This window comes from Danio rerio, chromosome 6 (genome assembly GCF_052040795.2).
Source record: "Danio rerio strain M-AB ecotype USA chromosome 6, GRCz13ab, whole genome shotgun sequence".
NCBI classification, from domain to species: Eukaryota; Metazoa; Chordata; class Actinopteri; order Cypriniformes; family Danionidae; genus Danio; species Danio rerio.
Genome location: NC_141026.1, coordinates 29247238 through 29269337, shown reverse-complemented (window position 1 = coordinate 29269337; position 22100 = coordinate 29247238). Strand labels below are relative to the sequence as shown.

Below are 22100 nucleotides of genomic sequence, written 5' to 3'. Positions count from 1 at the left end.
CAGCTCTGCTCACCACTGTGATGACCTCCAAATCCTTCAGGTAAGTCCGCTCTGTTGTCAGAATCTCTTTTGCAATGAAGTAGGCTTTGTCTGTTGGATATCTCTGAAAAAAGAAAGCAGACTTAAAACCACTCTTTGATGAGTTATGTTCTCTGCACATAAGTTCATTAATATTATTTACACTCAAACATATAAACTTAACTCAAAGATCTAAAAATTTTAGGTACGAAAAAGGCCTGCTTGTTCAATATGTATTAGAAAAAAGGGGGAAGGGGCAGTAAACAAAAATAAGTATCTGTTGTGACCACATAGAAAGTGTCAGCTAGCAGTCACTAGAACATAAGTACATTGTCTGCTTAATATTCGCTAACACTTCATTTTGATGGTCGCCCAGAATTCATTTTAATGATTACAAATAACTTTGTGAGTGCAGGCCAGCTTATTCTACTAAATTTAACTCTCTACTACTTTATTAATACTGTAATAAGAGTTAATAGGCATGAAGTTGCAAAGTACCTTGCAATCAAAAGATTGAACCATCAATATAAAGCACTGGTTATTATGTAACTTCTGGGTTTTAAGGGGATCATCAAAATCTAGAAATTAACCATAATAACAGTATATATAATAGTAAAATATCTAATGAAAAACAGAATTTGAAAGCTAGAAATTTTGCACACAAATAAATGTTAGCAGAAGGTTAACACAATGGTTATTCAACCAACAAATCAAAGGATCACTAGCTAGGCTTCCATTGCCCTGTGCTGATGCACATTTTGAAGTATCACATAAAAAAATGATTGAAAAGCCAAATTTCAAATCAAAATACTTTTATTTACAATAAAGTTCTTATGCTCGCTAGTTAGTTTTGGTGGTTTAAAAAGGGTCAAGAGTAAATGCGAAGAATGAAAGTTTGAAACACATTTGCCAAATAAACAGATGTAGCAAACATTACACCCACATGAACCCATTATGCTTGCCTTGTTTACTGTTGGTTGCTAGGTTACCAATACTACAGTCAGCCACTCTAATAATTTAATGGAAACACACCTAGTTCACATTTGGGATTTTTTCATTTTTTTAAGCAAATTTTAAAATAATTTACTTCATGTCAGGATGAAAACCCAGCTAGTGTCATCAAAACATACAATCATAAAAGTCTCAAAGAACGAGCAAGCCTTGTTAAAGGGAATTCATTAATGCCCTGAGCTAGGCTCAAACAGTACACTTTTATCATTTCTATAAAGGCTCAGGCAGGTCGGCATGCGATCAGTGTACCTTCCTCCTGCCCTCTTCGTCTTCGTCTAGTCTGGCAGTTCCCACCTCATTCAAGATGGGGCTCTGCAGGGGTGACGGTGCCTGGCCTGGAAGACTGAGGGTGGACATCTGGAAGGAGGGTGACAGACACAAAGGACCCTTGTCGTTGAATGGAGAGAGTTGAGGACTGTCAATGGCAATGGAGTCTATGGGATGAAAAAAACAGGGAAATACTGTTAAGAAAACAAGCAATAATAATAATAATAATAATAGTTTATGTAATATTGCTTTATTTGTTTTACATTATTTAAAACTAACTAAAAAAGGGAAAAGGAAATTAAAATAAAAATGTTTCCCATTGCTTTTGCGATGACATCTGTTATCTGATAACATGTTTACTGATATGAGGACAACCTGTAACTCGCATCAGATCGCTAGAATAGTAAACAGCAACAATTCAACCATCCAGTCATTTCCCAATGGACAAAATCAATATTTTCCAACATGTTTTCTTTGCTTGTGAAGCAGTTTCAGTTAGATGTCACAAGAGAGAATAAAAAATTATACAAATGTCTGTTTTATGCTGAGGTTAAGATGTGACTAGTTAAACACCAAGCAACAAACAACAAGTTGCAAATTCATTAATAATAAAAAAAAAAAAAATCAAACCTCATCTTTCATGCATCTCATTCATTAATTTTCTTGTCGGCCTAGTCCCTTTATTAATCCAGGGTCGCCACAGCAGAATGAACCGCCAACTTATCCAGCACGTTTTTACGCAGCGGAAGCCCTTCCCGCAGCAACCCATCTCAAGGAAACATCCACACACACACACACACACACACAGAGACACCCATACACTACGGGCAATTTAGCCTACCCAATTCACCTGTACCGCATGTCTTTGGACTGTGGGGGAAACCGGAGCACCCAGAGAAAACCCATGCGAATGTATGGAGAACATGCAAACTCCACAAAGAAATGCCAGCTGAACCGAGGTTCGACCCAGCTAACCAGTGACCCTCTTGCTGTGAGGCGACAACACTACCTACTGCGCCACTGCGTCACCCCTTCATGCATCTATAATGGGTCAATTCAGTAAATTTGGTATTCTCTCCTGAATCTGACAAACAAATAAAAAAAATAATAATCATAGTCCTAACAATCCTAAATAAATGTATAAATTCAAAAACAGATGCTTTTACTTTTGACAGCAAATCTGACAAAGCAGAAAAGCAAAATAAAGGATAAACCGGGTTGCTGTTCACACACATTCAGCCATTTGTTTGCAGAGCAATAAAATAGAAAAAAACATCCATTTCCTTCCCCACAAACTAATCATTAAGATAAGAAATCTAAAACAAAAGCAAAAGAGAGACTGTATTAAAGTGGGACAAAAAATGAGAAGGGGGAAATGGTTTCTTCCTCAAAGAGGAGCAGCTCACAGGGGAAAACAAGAATGTGGAGGCTGGGCATAAACAAGGAACTCCACACTGAAAAAGGTGGCTTTACGACCCGGAAATAATTCAAGCAGAGGATTATCAGCAATACTGCAGGGCTGGTGAGCCGGCAGTGGTTTACAGTTTAACTGGAGGGTCCCGGCGGGGATGACATTGGAGAAGAGGGAGGGAGTAAAGGGGGTCTGGAGCTGGAGTTTGGCAGTCGGCCTGAACAAACATAGAGGCTGCGCTTGACACTAGAACGAGACTGAGGAATGTAGCAGGAGAAGCTGATCTGGAACTCTAAAACAACAGAAGGACGCACGCTCCATTGTGTTTATTACCCCATTCAAGATTTTTCCTTAGAATAAAGACAAATTCGTTTGTAATCTAGCAACTCAAAATGACAGTATTTTACATGTACTTTTGAGCAAAGGGCATACTGCATTCTAAAAAAAATCTAATTAAAACATAAATGTAAATCTTTGATACAAAACACATGATTGTTTGATGTATTTTTCAACCTTTAGTGTGAAGGTATGACCTTTTAACCTATTTAGTAACTTATCTGTTAAAAGCTGGTGATGGAGATGACTAAAATCAATCTATTAAAAACACAAAACAGCATAAATTGATTAAAAAAACATGCAATAATATAAAAAGTGCTTGTCCACTGGCATCATTTAATGAATGTTCAAAATTATTGAAATAAAATTTTAATTAAAAAATTAAACTACAATAATTTAATTGAAATAAAAATTTTAATAAATGTAAATAAAACCCCATGTAAATATTGTGAAATAAAAACAAAACACTTAAATGAGCACTGCTAATGTTACAGATGTTAAAAATGATACAGTAATACTGGTATAAAACTATTTTAGTATATTGGCACTGAAAGGCTAAACAAATGTAGATAATTAAATTTTAATCATTTATTTGATTAAATGACTTATTTATTATTATTATTTTTTATGACTTGAGTAACTTTTCAAATGTTTTCATGTCAACCCAAAGGAGTATCATTTTCGAATTTTAAAGGCTTCTGATTCACAATGTCATGAAAGTCCGGAGCATTATTAAACTTTAGAAGTTAACTTTAACAATCTTGATTTATTATTTAATTCCAATATTAGCATATAGGTAGAAGGATTCATGATGATGGCATCTCCAGACCACCGTCATTAAGGTGCTACCTTTAGAGATCGCCTCACAAAGAAGTAATAATAAAAAGGTGGCTCAAGATGTTGTTTTCTGTGGCACTGATCCATGCCATTGAGAACAGCTCCGTAAATACAGAACTTATCAAAATAGCACTGCAAACCACAAACCTTGAAAAACCCATTAAGGTCCCATCCTCAAACAAGCATTCCAGAGCTTCAAAAAATATATAATAAAACATATTAGATTTCATTAAATCACACCATTATAGTTAAAGTAAGGTTATATATGAACACAGGGTATTTAAGGGGCTAATAACTGTTGTTATAAGTTATTAATCTTCAATTAAATATTTTTAAAAATGAGTAGGAAAAATAAAACTGAAATACCAGTTAACCAAAAGGGACTTTTGTCTTTATTTTCAAAGGGGAAAAATAAATGAAAAGCAAACACATACATGTAAGTACATTCTCTTTTTACATTAGTACATTATGGACCTTGTATTAGCATTCATTACTCTTAATTTCAGAATTAAATTAACAAAAAGAAAATGTGTGTAAGAAGAAAGCAAAGGCAAAGTACAGAGGGTTGAGGCAGATCTGTTTAGACTTTCTCTGGTCATCAGCTAGACATAAGTAAATCTTTTATATTTGAAAAAAATAAAAAAGTTAATTTTGTTAAATGCAGTATTGTGATTCAGTGTTATTTCAATTTAAAATAATTTAAACCATCATATGAAAACTTTGGAGTTTACAACTGAACTGAATGCAGATTTGCAAACACTGATCTAAATGCAAACTAAACTGCACATATAAAACCCAAATCAAAATGCATGTTGTGCGATGAAGTTTGTAAGTAATATCACAAACCATATCAATCCTAAAATGCAAAATAAAATTATTTTTTTTGATACATCTTTAATAGCAAAGTTTTACAATCCTACGTTGTATATATGTTTTTCCTATCGATAACATTTGTGCATCTTTAATATAATTAAAAAAACACCCTAAAATTGCACGTTTGTGCCAATATTTTAAGTGTACATGTAAACAAACCAGACCATATTATAAGCTTTATCCGATGAGGAACTAGGTTAATGATTTTGTTACCTACTAAGGACAGCATCTACCATTGTGTTTTTAAATCATATCTAAAGTGCTAGGGTGAGTGCTATAAAGGGTTAATAGGCTAAACTTATTAATATTCCAGATCCTTGATACAGAAAACGCTCCTCAGAGACACTGTGAAGTTAAAACACTGAAGGAATACAATGCGATTATAAAAATGCACAAACTAAAGAAGGCCGAAACGGTCACATAACTGGAACACCCTCATAATCTGACATACTAATGCATATGGATAATGCATATTGGAGTTAAATACTACAAAACCTTTTCATGAAAACAAAAATAAAGCAGCTTTATGTGCTATATGGAGAGTGAAGACTAAACTATATCAGTCCTCAAAGAAAAGTAATTATTGTGGGTGAAATAAGGGAAGATCACACATCATAATATGTGAACCATGAGCATTAAGGGTATCAGTGGGTGCAGATTTAAAGACTTTGAGTAGATTAAAACACTTGTGTGTCTTCAAGACATTTTTGTTCTTCATGTTAATAGAAACAGCATTCTTATTTTGACTAAATGAAATGTGTTTCATTTAAATCTATTTTAAACCAAGTACAAGTCTGTTAATGACACAAAAGTGCCCAATAAAATCAATAAACTGTTTAAAGTGTGCGTGCCCAAGTGCCATTCAAGGATGAAATAATGAATTCTTTGTTCAAGATCTGTCTGTATTATTATTATTTTCACTATTTTTTGGCACCATTTTCTGTTTTATATGTAATATGTGTGGGTGTTTAGGTATGGATTTTAGTGTGTATACAGTTGAAGTAAAACTTTTTAGCGCCCATTTGAATTTTTTTTTCTTTTTTAAATATTTCCCAAATTATGTTTGACAGAGAAAGCAAATTTTTACAGTATATCTGATAATTTTTTGTCTACTGAAGAAAGTGTTATTTGTTTTATTTCGGCTAGAATAAAAATAGTTTTTAATTTTTTTTTAACCACCATTTTAAGGAAAAAATTATTAGCTCCTTATTAATTATTAAGCTATATTTGTTTTTGATAGTCTACAGAACAACCCATCGTTATACAATAACTTGCCTTAATACCCTAAGCAGCCGAGTTAACTTAATTAACCTAGTTAAGCCTTTAAACCTCACTTACAGCTGTATAGAAGTGTCTTGAAAAATATCTAGTCAAGTATTATTTATTTTCATCATGGCAAAGATAAAGTAAATCAGTTATTAGAAATCAGTTATAAAAAAAAAAAAATCTCTCCGTTAAACAGAAATTGGGGGAAAAAATGAACAGGGCGGGCGAAAAATTCAGGGCATAATTCTAACTTCAACTGTGCACGCACGCACGCACGCACGCACGCACCCACACCCACACCCACACCCACACACACACACACACACACACACACACACACACACACACACACACACACACACACACACACACACACACACACACACACCAGTTAAAAGTTTGGGATCAGTAGGATTTTTAAAGATAAGCTTCTCCTGCTCACCAAGGCTGCATTTATTTAATAAAAAATACAGTACAAATTGTAAAATAGTGAAATGTTATTGCACTATAAAATAACTTTTCAAAAGTAGTTTATCATTTAATTTAATCATTTATTCAAGACATTTTAAAAATATTTTTTCAGCTTCATCACTCCAGTCTTCAGATTTAAATGATCCTTCGGAAATCACTTTAATATAAATTTTTAATTTTGTTATTGTTATTATCATTATTAGTAATATCATTATTAATGGTAATGGTAATAAAAGTAATAATGACTGAAGTAATAACTTTATGTGAAACTACATACAATGAGAAAGCAGTTATTTAACATTTTAAAACATATTTGACAATTTAACTCTTTTTTTATTTTTATTTAATAAATACCAGCTTGATGAACAGAATAATAAAAAAAACATGAAAAAACAAAACAAAACCAGACTCCAAACTTTTGACCGGTACTGTATATATAAAAACAAATCTATATGCAGGAAAAACAAAACAACCTAATTTACTAAATTAATTGCTTCAAGTGATAAAAAATAAACTTTTACTCTATATATATCAGTTTATAAAGTAGAATTGGCAACACTTATTAATAGTAACGGACAATACAAAAGAGGAGGTCAAAGGTCATTGTGTCCATGATGGGCGATGGTGTGAAGAAAGCACTGTTAGATGGACGGCCAAATGGTGCCTTGCCCAGAGTTTAAGAGCAGCCCAGGCCTGCCCTCGCTTGTGGGAGTAGAGAGAGGCTCCAGTTATAATTAAACACCAATATTAAATGGGACGTGTTTTGTTTGCTCTCAAAATGACAATGAGAATGAATGGTCTCATGGTTAATACTACATGGCTGCTGTACATAAAAATGCTTCAGTTTTGAACAGTGTATTTGGCTAATGTATGTTTGAACCTCTACTAGACTTGGAGATGGAGATCCATTTTAATCAATAAATGAGACTGCCAAAGAAATGGAAAAAGACAGAAGTGCCTGAATCACACAGTGAAGCAAAGCAGAGACATATGGAAGGACAATAAATGGGATTTCAAGAAAGGGAAGAAGAAATAACATCAATATAAAGACCAAACTTCACCGACTGAGCTCCTAGAACTCAATGTACTCATGGCACTCAGACAGTGTTAGTCACTCCAGACCCCAGAAGAGAAACCAGAGGCATTCGTGTGGTCTGGATGTCAGACAAACACCCAACTGAACTGCACTGAGCTGATTTTGCCTATTAAGGCAATCTGTAAGGATATTTAGCAGGAGTGCCATCCATTTGAATGGATTAGGTGAGGCAATTAAAAAAAATTAAACCTTAATTAATCCAAATCATACCTTGAAAGAGACACCCAAAGGTAATAAGCACAGACAAAAGACTCAGGAATTAGCCTAAGTGCTCTGAAAGCGAATCAAAGTGCTCCAACACATAGTACTAATAGAATAAATCATTGCAAGAACATAGCCAGAAGAAGATTGACAAAAATGACAAACTAAAAAAATAAAAATACTTCACTGAATTAGAATACCTGAATCGCTGAATCATGCAGGCGAGGCTAACTTAAAAAAAGATTCACCGATTTAATATAAAAGGCACAAACAATAGCTTCACAAATTAAGACTTTTACTACATTCATAAAAAAAAAGAAATGTGCCAGAACTGGTCGTACGGTTACATAATATTATTGTAACAGGGACAATTTGTGATGATGGTTCCTCTTATGTGCATTCAACTATGCATGAGGTTAGTATTCATTCAAGCTCTGTATTACATTCACCATCTTAGCAGTGGTATTGACAGCACACAGTAATGCTAAACCACATACATTCTTTAACAAAAAAAGTTAAAAGCTACTACTTTTGGGTCACGTTTTTTAACCCGATACCCTAATTTAGCAAATGTGGTCAAAAGACGTTTTCTTACAAGAGATTAAGTGTTTACATGTATGCAGCAAATTTCATTCGGAGTAAAAAAAATATTATTTTGTGCCAGTAAACACAGCCAATTTGTGATTTTAAAAGCAAAGCGCAGCCAAAAAACATCCCGCATACACACAACAAGCAATCTGTGTCAGTGGATGTCTGTAAAAGTAGCATACTTTCCAATCGTAGTGGAATTGTGATCATTCCCAAAAGTTTACCAGCAGAGGGCAGAGTGGAGCAAACATTTGTGAAGTAAAAAAAAAAAAAAAAGGCTCAAATTGGCTCTTGACAGGAATGGCCATTTTTTCCACTGCCAATTTAAAACTCCAGCCCTGAGTAAAGTTGCTCACTACTGAAAAAGACTTTTATTTTGATGTACCTTCATACATAGACGTGTCAGTTTTCCTTGTTTGTATTCATTGAATGAATTTTCCCTCTTTGGACAGTTGAATTCAGTGGTTGAATGCAAATTAATCTTGAAAGCACTTTAGGACGCAATAACCTCAAAAGATGTCTAGTAATAATTATACAAAAGAAATATTGCATAGCATACAAGTATATTAAATCAAATCTTTGCAAAGCTTATACTGTATTGATTTCCTTTTGATTACATGTCAATATTCAAAAATATTAACTTACTAATAGCTGAATTATTTAATTTTTACAGACTAATACTTCATTAAAATGTTTACTTTGTTTGAACTAAAATTAAACGTTCACTTTGAGCTGAATGGATCTTTCCCTGACCCAGATTGTTTCTCTACATGAAAATGTTTTTATTTGTGCGGTAGAAATGTAATGCATACAGCCAGTCTCATCTCTCCTTTATCCTGATGGATGAACAGCGTAATGCAAAAACACTTTTTAAGCTTAAAATACATTTAAAAATATATAGTTTTATATGAAAAAAGTTGCAGAAATTCACAATTTTATGTGACGAAGGCATTCACTTTCACCCTTTACAGGGCCACAGCGCCACTTTATCTTGCAGCCATCTATCCAATGGTGATTAAACATCAAATAAAAACAAAAAAGGACTATATAATCTGGAAAAAAATTAAATAAATCGCTCTACCCTACAGAATACGAAAAATTAAAAAAGAAAAGAATGAATAAACACCATAGAGAAAGGGATAGAAAGTACACTGAAAAGGCCATTTAAGGAAAAAAGTGGTAGATTGAAGCACCAACAGGAAGTGCTGAAACTATAAGCACTAATTACAGTGCTGAGGATAATTGAGTACACCCCATTTTCAAAATATCAATATTTTTAACTAAATGTTTCCTTTTTTTTGCTTCTCTTGTTTTTTCCTGATTTTTAAATTTGTATTTAATATTTTTCTATAACATAAATTTGGGTGTACTAGTTTTTGGACCGTTATCGTAAGATATTTTTAAATAAGCTTCAGACTTGGCTTCAGTACTGACTAATCTAATGTATATGCGCAAATATAATGTTGTATATCTTCCTATTAAAAATATGAAGTTAAAAGATAGATTTGTGAGGGGTGTACTTATATATGCTGAGCACTGTATATTAGGATGAGCTGGTGAATTAAGTGCTTGGTCATTTTATGGATTTAAAACTCATGTCTAAAAAAACAACAACAAAAAAAAAACAACAACTGATGTTTAAATGCGGTTGTGCTACATTTTGAGATGAGCTGAGCCTTGTTGGGACTCCCCAATACCTAGAGCCCTGAGATTTTGGCATTCTAACAGGAAGCTGTCTAAATCTGCCCCACTCACTAATGGGTTGCTAAAGAAGAGGTTTTGGTCTGTAGCCAGACCTCCATCCGAACCCCAGTCAGAGTCGGAATCGGAGCTGCCGTCAGCAGAGCCCTCTGTGGTTGTGGGAGGGTAACTTAACTGCTCCAGCTGCTCCACCAGATCATTGAACTGCATGGCTGAGCTATCTTCAGAACGCACCGAATATGCAGGGAAGTTGACCATCGAGCTGGCCTCGGAGAGGTTTTCCGAACCAGGAAGACGCAAGGAGGAAGAGGAGTCTGGTCCTCCAAAGCCGAGCGAAAGCGAGTCACCGACAGAACCAAGTGGAAGGTTATCTAGAGAGCTACACTCGGAGCGGTTATTAACTAGAGAGCTGGTCTCTGATCGGCCGAAGGCACTTTCTGAAAATCTGTTAGCATTGCCATTAAGGTCTTCAAGACCGAGAGCAAACGTACCGGACTGTACAGGGATTCTCTCACCGTATTCAAATCTCTCAGGACTCTCTTCCTCAAACCCATAACAGTAGGCCTCAGCACCACCAGCATAAAAAGAGATTTCAGTGGGATCGTCATCGATGTACTCTTCGCTAACATGCAGCTGTGTGCAGGGCATCGGGATCTGATAGGAAGGCTGTCGAACACGCATTAATTCAGCCTCGAACGCTTCAGGAGTGAGGAAACCCTTCTGCACCCCGCCAATCACGCCACCCACCCCTACTTGCTCGCTATCCTCATTGCCATTTTGGGAGGGTCGTACACTAGAGGAACTACTCTCTACACACACAAACGAGGGGCTGCAGTTTCCTGCTGCCGGGATATGAGTGGCACCTGGGAAGGCGTAGGTGGATTGGGAGTTGGTCTTGATGGGGTCCTGCTTCATTGGGCTGGGGGCTCTGAGAGGCTGGTGCTGCGTCTGATGAAGATGCAAAAGCTGGTTTGGGGTCTCGGCCCTCATAGAAACGCTGGGGGCATGCAGAGACTGGAAGGAGGCGGTGATGGAGGAAGGAGGTATGTGAGTCCTCAGGCTGTCGTTAAAAGACAGATTCTGAAACGAATGGGAAAAGTAAATAAAGAGGATGAAAAGGTCAGTTATTATTGTTATTATTGGTATTAGTTGGGTTGGATCTTAAACTCTGCTGACCTGTTTTGGCACATCAGAAGCCAAGGAACGCGTCGACATGCGAATCTTACTGTTTCTCCTGTAAAAATAGAATAATCAATACTAAGATGCACAACATGCAGAGAAATGCACCATCAAAATAAGAGGCTTAAAAAGGTCAATTATAGAGAATTAAACTAGTTTCTTGTGAGACTTCAAAAGTTTTACCTCTGGTAAGGAGTTCTTCTCAACCCGCTGTCCCTCACATACTCAACAAGCTGTTTCTGTGTCCTCCCACTGTTAAATATAAATTGAAATATAAGGTTTTATGACAAATCAAGTCAAACAGATCTAGCACAAATACATAGAGGTGGAAGGTTAAAAACAACAAAACAACAGCCTTTATTAATCAAATGTGTCATGGTTTATAACATTTGATTTAAGGTTCTTTCACTCTTGGTTCAATTGCCTGGACCGAACCCAAGTTCGATTGTCCCCCCTTGCCACCTTCTCAATTGGTTTGTGTTCACACTGTCTTTATTCCTTCTGGTATGTTTGCGTCATCAAGCTGCTGTTGTGTGTACAGCTGTTGCTAGATGATGGCCACGAAAGAAAATCGCAAAAATGGAAAGACGTCTGCACATCGCGGTCATTCTGCTTTAACCTTTAATCTTTTGGTTTTGGACATACATAAAGCGACTCGAGCTCATCTGCCGCAGAACTTTAATAAATTAATTCAGAACAGCACGTGATGTCCGCAGAAGCTGTTTTTGAGGAGACAAGCAGATGTTATCACTTTGCTTGCCCTGGCTCAGTCCTGCAAGTCACCAAGGTACAGCACATGATACACACACACACAAACATGAATGAATGACTGAATGAATGAATGAATGTTATGAAAACGATAGTTTGTTGTACAGTTGGCTGTTCACTTCAGTTATTTTGTACGATTGCATTCATACCAGAAGTGATCCGGACCAGAGTTCACGCGAACTGTACCCCAGACCACCTCCTTCAGGCGGACTCTGGTATGGTTCACGGGTGCGAGTTTAGAAGACCACGTTCACACTAGCTAAACTTACCGAACTTTGAAATCAAACTAAAAACTATTTAAAATCTGCATTCTGAGGGTTCAAAAATACTCAAAAAATCATGTTTGATGCTACTACAAACATATAGAGCTTTCAGATATTTACAGTTGGAAATTATCAGCATGTATTCATGAAACATAATCTTCACTTAACATTGTAATTTGCTTTTTGCATAAAAGTAAAATTCGCTAATTTGATCCCTTTAAATGTATTTTGGCTATTGTGATTGCCGGTACAATATATAACTGGTTTTGTGATTCAGGGTCACATACTGTGTACATATTGTAAATTCAGCAGAAATAATCTATTTTAAGAGCACATTACTCAATTTACAATGAACCATTATACATAACTAAAAAACTTATTTTGTGACCAAACCTGCAGTACCTGTTTGGTAAGCAACTCTAGGAAAATGTGAATGATTAATTGAAATCAGCTCATATGAATCTGATCATACTTTCCGGACTGTATGCTTCTTTTTGCTTACAACCCTTGTTTTTGCTTTTAATTACAAAAACAATATGACTAGAATATGATGCATGATATAACATTTTCATTTTAATTCTGCCACACCATTTTTAAATCCGCCCGAGTCTAAATATTCACAAAATAGCACCTGTATCTGAAGGAGGATCCTCTGCTGAAGAAAATGGCTTTGGATTTGGGCTGGGGCTGGTCTAGTAGCCGAAAAAACGAATGATGCTCCACACAGTTCTTCCAGAAGATCTTACATTGATCTCGACTGCCCATTAGAAATTCCAGTGTATCCTGATGAGGACCCTGAGGAACGAAAGGCTGATCAGTCACTGAGAAAAAGACTGATCTTAAGAACTTCCATCTCGGATGAAAGGCAACATGAGGAAACATATGGTCCTGATTGTCAGCACCCAATGTAAGTGATCCAGACAGAATAACAAACGTCACTTGGAATAAATTTAAAATGTTTACATTGGGTAACGGATGGCCCCATCACTCCAAGCTCCAAAGCTTGAAAACATTACTTCTACATTTTATTATGTGTCAAATCTCTATTAAATCTGTACATCCCAAGAGTCCTCAGACTGATTTCACTATGCTGTACTATATTACCCCAAATATGTGTGTTTTGGTAGAGGTTGAGATTGACGTCATAAGTAAGATTTCTCTAGGATCAAACTGCATCTAAGTTGTAATATTGACTATACTGTCTTTTTTGAGGTATGTAAAAGTTTGTACAAGTTCATATAATGATATTAGATAACAATATGTTGGTGCTGGGCCAAAATTAAATCACATGCAAAAAAAACTTTGTTTTGACAGAATATATGTGTCTACTGTATATTTATTACACATTATTATGCATATGAAACAATATATTTGAAAAACGTTTATTCATATTTTGATATAAAATATACATGTATATGATACAAAATATATATCAATTTATAAATCTATGTAACAAAATTGTTTTGCATAGTTTTATTTCTATAGAATCCATAACAAACATAACACACACATAACGGGCCCTATCATACACCCGGCGCAATAAGGCCCAAGGTGTGTTTGATGTGATTTGTTGCTATTTTTGGGCCAGCGCAACCCAATTTTCACGTTTTGCACCACATGGTTTAAATAGCAAATCCATTTTCTCCATTTCGTGGACTCATGGGTCTTCAGGTCTAGGAGGTGTGTTAAGGCACATTGTTGGTGTGTTTCTATTTTGAGAAACTGAAATAGACTGCACCACTGACCAACTGAAAGCTGATCTAAAGTCCTGCACAGAGCACGTTAGTCTGAACGCTATACTTAGAGAACATCAATTAACAAATATCTTTATACATGAAAAAAAAAAATTAAAGGAATAAAATGTTACAAAAATGACTATATAGTACAATATCCACATGCCTTCTTCATGTCGGGGGGCTTTTTTCAGTTTATTCATGACAATTTACATTCATATAATATTATTATTAGCAGTATTATTTATTGTATACACATTTATATTTGTAATAAAACAAATTATAAATTATAAAAACAAGTTTAGATTTGTCCATCTGTCGGGTTTTGAAGACGTATGCATCACCATATGGAGCACAAGAATAGGACTCGTCTTTGGATGTAACTCAGTTTTCTGACCACACTTTTTACAAATTTACAAATTTTTGCACTTGACAAACTAAATTAAATATGTAGGCTAATGGATGTCGTCAGTGGACTGCGTACAACACCTCTTACTTATCCACAAAAGTAAAGGAGTAAAGTAAAGAGTAAAATTAAAGTAAAGAGGATGAATGGAGGAGGCTCGTTCTTTATCCTGGCACAGATGGTCTCTGTTCAAACATTTTCTCACTTGTGAAGCGTTCAGTTTTTCCACCTACAAAGTCTGCCATGTAAATAGCAAATGTGCCATGATGCGTCGCAACTTATTCTTAAAGGGAAGGGGAGATGACTATATTTTTCAGTCCTTAAAATAGCAAAAGTGGATTTGAAGACACCCTAAATGCTATTGCGTCATGCGCTTTAGACTTTGCGTCTAGATCATTAAAATAGAGCCCCTTATGTCAAAAAAACTTTTACTTGATATATACTTATATATATATACTTATATATATACTTATATATACTTATATATATATATATATATATACTTATATATACTTATATATATATATATATATATATATATATATATATATATATATATATATATATATATATATATATATATATATATATATATATATATACTTTAAATTGCATACTCACATGAACTTCTGGGTGCAGTTTAATTAGAAACCTTTTCCTTTTGAAGCTCAGCTTCCTAATCTTGGACCAGTTAAAGGTGTTGATTTTGGTGTGGCCCTGAAAAAAATGGGAGATGGATAAATGTAAACACATCTCTTACTGCATTACAGTATCTCTAGTTAAAGGGATAGTTCATTCATTTGTACAAATGTATTGCCTTCCATAATATTTTTATTTTTTCAACTGTGGAAGTCAATGGTTACAGCTATCTTCAAAATAAGTTTGTGTTTCAAGCAGTGTGTGTGTTTAGCAGAAGAAATAAACTCAAAAAGATCTGAAACTTGTAAAGTGTGTGTAAATGATGACAGCTTTTATTTTTAGATGAACTATCCCTTGATGTATTAATAACATATTTTTTAGATCTCTACGACAGTAAAATTGCATGTACCTGAAAGACCTGCAGGCCCATGTGTGCTACAGCCAGGTTGATCTTGGTTCCTTCTCGGTCAGCGGCAGGATGAAAGCGGACCCCAAACATTTCCAGTTTGCGAGCGATCTCCAGAACCTGGAAATCTGACTCTGCTGGGGTCTGACCACTACAGGCAAAAGCGCAAGAAAAACAATATATTAAACAAGTGAACCATATTACCACAGCAAAAAGAAATGAAAGGAAATTATGGAGTGGCAAAACATATTTAGCAGCCTAAAATAACATTCTACAGCAGACATGTCCAACTTTTACCATGTTTTAAAAGACAAAGCGTTTCATGTAATTTTGTTATAATGGCTTTCATTAAAGAATATATTATTCATTCAAAAGTTTGGGGTCGGTAAGACTTAATGATGTTTGACACACTACAATAAAAAACATCATTGCAATTAATAAAAAAGTGCATGCTGATATATAACAATAGCATGTACTTATATGCAACATATCTCACAGAATCTGTATTCTTTCTAGGTAAAAAGTGGGGTCTTGGAAAACATATTTCAGTAATGCTGTGAAGTGTTCTGGCTAATCATGGGCATATGTTGGAGCAGTGCCAGATCATCAGCGTACTCTAATTTTGCTCATCCTTTAAGCCGTTCAATCTGCTTAAGCCCCTCCCCTTCCCTTGTGGCCGTATGGCTAATAAAGAGCCTTGAGCCACTGGATTACAAACACAGCCACAGACATGGCCGAGCAGCAATACTCCTCTCACACCCAAAGCCTCAGATTAAACACACCGGAACTGCATCATTACGAGACAGAGGCACAAGGCTGATACGACAAGCCTGTCTCTTCAATTGTTCTGCTAGAGGGTTTGATTTTCAGTTGGTAAAAAAAATAATAATACGATATTACATTTTTCTAAATATTTTTTTGGAGGTCTTCAACAAACCAAGCCATTCTCAAAATTTAGACAAATAATAAAATAAATGTATCTCATAATACACTGAACACTACATCTTTGCCTATTGTGAAGAGTGTCTGAAATGGTTTGTTTATGGATCTAATTAATTACATGTCTAAGTCTATTGTGATTGGTCTACCTCTTAACACAGGTTTTCAGGGAGCAGATACACATACCTATATTTGAATTTCAGCTTCAAAAGCTTCCTTATTTTTTGTATAGACAGATTTGAACATAAACACCATGTCCTAACTACACATGATGTGATTGTGTCATAATAAGGTATCTTTTTCATGTTAAAAGCAGTTTGTCTGTCTGCAACAGCAACAGTTTTATTTTAGAAACAGTTTCTATTTCTGCAATGTCACAGAATAAACATCAGCACAAACTACTATGACAAGGATTACCTCAGGTACTGATTATGTGCTTTAGTCAGGGTTAAATTACATTAATGTGAAAACAATTTTACGTGAAATTTATTGCCATACTTAAAGTGGAAGCAGATAGTTCACATCAGATTTAAAAAATTAATCAGCTAGCAAGCATATTTTAAAAATGAACTGTGACTCGGTACAAACCAGCAAATATCAGTCACTTAGCATAAACTTCAGATTATAAACCTTACAAATTTGTTAACGTGGCAGTGAAGCAGTTAGTCAAGTTTACATTATTTTGTAAACTGATTTCTAATATAATGAAATATATGAAACAACCTTGATTAATGAAACCATTTTGCAGGAAACTGCATGTTTTATGCATAGTTTTTAGAGCAAGGGTGCTGCCATATTGGAATATCACTTTGTCTGACTTTAGGGGGTTGGTTCTGTTCCCTCAGCTGAACAGATACAGTGGAAGTAATGGACTGAACACATAGACTCCAAAGCCTAATTTAACCCAATGCCTAAAGTTGTGGGTTTAAAGCCTGGTTTATACTTCTGCGTCAAGTGACCGGCGTGACCCACGGTGCATGCAACGTGCGTAGCTGCACATTTATACTTCTGCGCGCTGTCTCTGTTGGTCTGAATTAACACTTCCGAAACGCTAGTGGGCAGTGAGGTGTTAATGTTCCTCAGTGTCAAGTTTCTTCTCTGCTATTTTGCTTTTCCTGAACACTTCCTGGATGTACAAGTGGCTCAAACTTGCTCATTTTGAGGCAGGAACTGGCGGACGAGCAACAACTTTAACTATGAGGTAAACACAAAACAAAACTTTCCATCAGGAGCTCCTTCACGGGACTCCACTCTTGTAAACAATCGCTCCATTGGACTCGCGTCCAGCTCGCGCCATTCGCGCAGCTCTCGGTCCCGCCCAGACTTGTCAGCGCTACCAAGCCGACCAATCACAGAGAGGTGCACGTCAGCGACGCCGACGGACACGGGGAAGGGCTATGCGTCAGCGCCGTAGCATACGCCGGCGTTTGACGCAGAAGTATAAATCAGCCTTAAAGCTGGTGCAAATACATGCATCATTTGTGTGTATTTATTCTATTTTTATTTTTATTATTTCCCTTTTAATTACCGAGTGTTTGATGCGCTTTGGTAACTCTCTGTATTAAGCTGCCTGACTTGTTTTCAATGAGGTCCGGTGCCAATGTAAAGGGGGTTGGTACTTTTCACTTCCGTCACTTTCCACCACTACAGCTGCTCACTTCTTTTCATGCTCAAAACAAACTAAGATCGACGTTCTAATCACACAGCAGTTTTTCTACGTCCTTCATACATCTTGGGAGATTGAGTTGATCGAATTGTAAAGGCAATATGTCTTGTCATGTACTTTAGACATTGCAAAATTTGAATGTGAATCCTCTCGTCAGGCAGAGCTACACAAGCATGAGAAAGTGGACCAAAGCACATCAAACGAAAGGTAAAAATACGTAAACGTAAAAAACTTTTTGCATATATTCGTCGTGCTGCATATTTTTACAACTTTCATGCAAATTTATAACAAAACAAAGGCTATAACATCACTGCCTCCTTTTATTTTCATTAAAAATATGAAACATACCCTCACATACCATCAGTCAATATACAGAATGTACGTGATTACATTAATTATTAACTTATCTTTGCACTCAGCCAAAATACGTTACCTGAGAACAAGTAATCGATTCAAAAGACCAAAGTCGGGGAATATGTTGTTAGAAATGAACAACAAGCCAAATAGCTTGTTCCTGGAATCTTGTCAAGTCACTTGTAGTTAAGACACAGTGTAAAAGCAGCTGTGTTTCCTCTGTCAAGCCTGTTAGTACGTGCCCAGTCCAGTCGTGTTTAGGGCCTAATTGGCCTTCAATTCAATTCCCCCTTTATGGGACCAATGGGCAGGAGTTTTTGGCCCGCTGATTACCATGGGCCAAAGCAGGCCAGTTAGGTCTTGACAAGGGGTCATTTATGGCAGGAGATAAGCTCGAAAGACACTTTACAAATCTGTAAAACAGCTATTTTAAATCTCAAACAGCAATTTGAATAATATTATACAATGGATAATAATGGAAAATAAGGGCACTTAAAAATTTACTGAAGAAAACGCAGGTGCTAGATGAATTGTTCTATTGCTAGTTTGCATGAAATTCATTCTCTATAATTTCTGAAGATATTCATACCCATAGATAATCTATATAACCTTATATGTAAATTTCCAGAGGGGTTTTAGCCTTTCAAAAAGTATTCCAGAGCTATTTAAATGTAACAAAATATGCCCAACGCTTAACAGGAGTAAAAGTTTAATGTGTTGCTTCACTATTCCAATTCTAGTAATTCTTTACTTAACACAAAGACTGTCCATGCAGAGCTTGTAGACAGATCATCCATCCTATATTAATGTCCAATAGTCTCTGTGAGGTCTTATAACAACATCTTTCCAAAGTTCAATCATAGAGAGAAACTGCAGTCCACCTTTAACTACCTCTAAATCCCTTAAACTGCCACACACAACAGTCACTTACACACTATTAGATCTCCTCTCACCAAATAAACTCAGCACCAAATGGAAACAGACTGTCATTCAAGATATCTAAGGGAGTCTGTATTTAAAGTTCAGTTAGATGTTCCGCTTGAAAAAAAAAGATGTTTCTCATTCCGCACAAATGCTTCCAAATAAACTGGACATGACAAAGATAAACGTATTTTTGTGCCATAAATTCTCTGAGCTGATTCCCTGTGGTTAGCTCGGTAAATTTTACAAATGCAAAGCCTGACCGAGTCTGTGATAAATTTAAGAGAACAATGCACAAGCCTAGAGAATCGGGCCAAAACATCAAATGTCTTACGTGTGTCTACGGTGGAGCTCCATGATCTTTTCTTGCACATGTTCCTGACACGGCAGCAATTTATTCATCTTAAGAAACTCTCTGTCTGCCAAGTCATCATAGTCACCGATCTCAGCTGTTTGAGGAAGAAGAAAAACCAAAAAAAAAAAAGACCAAAATATAATTTCAATTATATACACATGTAAACACTCAAACATATATGGACACATGTATACATGGACACATGTCTAATAAATAATATTTTAGTATAGATATTTACACAAAACATTACTATATTAATATTTAACTGTATTTTCTAATCAAATAAATGAACCCTTGGTGACCAAAAGAACACTCCAAATCCTACGTACCCCAAACAGAGAACAAATCTTTACAATTGGGCAGTATACATACAATATTCTTGCAATATAAAAAAGGTTAAATCACCTAATGCTTATTGCTCCATTTGTAAAGTCACTTAATGTATGAATTCCATTGTAATGCAATTAAAAACTTATTATTAGATCGGGAAAGAAATAAGCCAATGAAAGCAGAGACAATACACAATAACTAACTGTTACACCAACTGATCTCAAATGACATACATTGCACCAAATGAGAGGCAAGCAGGGCAGCAGTGTTTTCTGTACAGCTCAGTCGGCCATCTAATAGATCCCTCTTTATCTGCAGAGAAAACAAGTACCTGGAGAAAAAGCATATCATTAGAGGATTAGAACAGTTCTGTTCAAAACATGGTGCTGTTGTGCTTTGCATAATATTAAAATTGTCCAAGCTTGAATGTCCTTTTCACAAATTTAAAAGCCATAAGGAGATCAATGTTGGATAATTTACCTAAGAATTTGAAAATAACCGAAAAGAGAGCATGCAGTCTAACACCTATTATTTGAAGAGGTCATTTTGTAGACAAAGCTCTTGAAATGAACATTTTCCAGGCATGTTTGTTTTAATTAAGAGGTACAGCTTGGTGGCTGCCAGCTAACAAGCGGGAAATAAATAAAATGGCACTGAAAAACAGCCTAACCGTAGAAAAAGCTTGTAAAACATGATACGGTAAACAATCGTTTCCTTTTGATACATGGATGCTAACATTTACTGTGAAAAAAAAGTCTTTCACATTTTTATGACTTGAACACAAAATATATAATGCTGACTGACTTTCAATATCTGGCATAGATCTTTTAAAATTCCATGATATTCCAGAAAATCAATGACTCGTGTGAACCCTGCATTTCTTCCTCCACATTTAGCAATGTCAGTACAATATTGTTAGATGCAAGGTTTGAGAGTGCACATCATCATTACCATAGTTGCAATCAACAAGCTTATATATGTATTAGATAAAATCTAAATGTACCCAACGGGAAAATAACCAGCATAGTTTTATGTCAGACACAATATTTTGCACATACCTTTAGTATTTTTTTTAACCTGGAAAGTACACTTGTAAGTACACTTAGGCTATACAGAATAATTGAGGGCCTTCACCTCAGTGACTGAAACCACTTGCAGTTTTCTGCTTGCCTTATTTTTTAAATCCCTTTTAAAACCACCCTAAGGCTGATGTTGAGGACAGCGAGAGGATAATTGAGAAAAAACAGAGGCATTGAACAGGGGAACAAAATCCCTATCATAAAACAGGGGAACAAAGATGAGAACCAAAATAAATGATGAAGTGATTTAAAGAGTTTGAAAAGTCATGATAATATAAAGCGCTTGTTATTGCACTTTTTTGTTGTTGTCGATACAAGCAATTGGTGCCAAATTGTCACAAACTCGAAAATAAAGGTAATTAAATAGCACACATCATTTATAAGCTATTTATTACACAGCTGTCTGGAATACTCGATTGTGATTGGTCAGTCTGGACAATCAAAGATTTGTTATTCCCAAATAACAACCGCTAAATAACACAGGCTCATTCGGGAACTTCAAATCACCTTGACCATTATTGAATACATTAATACAGTTCCTGTACATCTATGCATATTCATATATCTGCTTGTCTAGCTCGCCATATTTTTTGACAGTTTTTGACCGTTTGGTACAATTTTGTGAATGAAGAATACAGAGGTTTGTATATTTTTAATTCAAATGAGCATTTTTGACAGTTTGGCACCATCTTGTTACTAAATACTGCGCAGGTTATTGTACGTTTCATCAGCTTCACTCGGACGGTTTCGTTTCGGTCAGCTTTGTGTTTAATAAACAATTATTAAGTTATTGAGATTCAGAATATATTTTGTGTAAAATTTTTATGTTTTGTGGCAAGTAGTCCTGAAATAAGCAGAATAAAATACATCCAGGATGGTTGTTTTTACAGAATAAAGCTCTTCAGATTTACAACAAAATTGTAATTTATTCTGTGAAAACAACCTTATTTTTCTACATTAATCGTCGGTTAAGTCAATTTATGATG

At 35.5% G+C, this 22100-nt stretch overlaps 1 protein-coding gene across 8 annotated transcripts in view; it reads right to left on the bottom strand.

The window, feature by feature from the left end:
- Positions 1-22100, bottom strand: part of farp2 (FERM, RhoGEF and pleckstrin domain protein 2) — a 90564-nt gene that overhangs the window by 22085 nt on the left and 46379 nt on the right. For 5 of the 8 annotated variants that reach the window (XR_015493692.1, XM_087257219.1, XM_087257221.1 and 2 more), the window contains exons 6-15: positions 20269-20366; positions 19685-19799; positions 15474-15621; positions 15047-15142; positions 12918-13081; positions 11439-11507; positions 11253-11310; positions 10940-11156; positions 1279-1463; positions 14-103 (exon numbers count right to left, since the gene is read on the bottom strand). Coding sequence is in view for 7 of the 8 variants with exons in the window: in XM_087257219.1 (XP_087113345.1) it covers positions 14-103; positions 1279-1463; positions 10940-11156; positions 11253-11310; positions 11439-11507; positions 12918-13081; positions 15047-15142; positions 15474-15621; positions 19685-19799; positions 20269-20366 (1240 nt within the window). In the remaining variant the exon portion in view is untranslated. The remainder of the gene's footprint in view (positions 1-13; positions 104-1278; positions 1464-10939; positions 11157-11252; positions 11311-11438; positions 11508-12917; positions 13082-15046; positions 15143-15473; positions 15622-19684; positions 19800-20268; positions 20367-22100) is intronic. The other 3 variants (XM_087257223.1, XM_087257225.1, XM_087257224.1) reach the window with 1 other exon arrangement.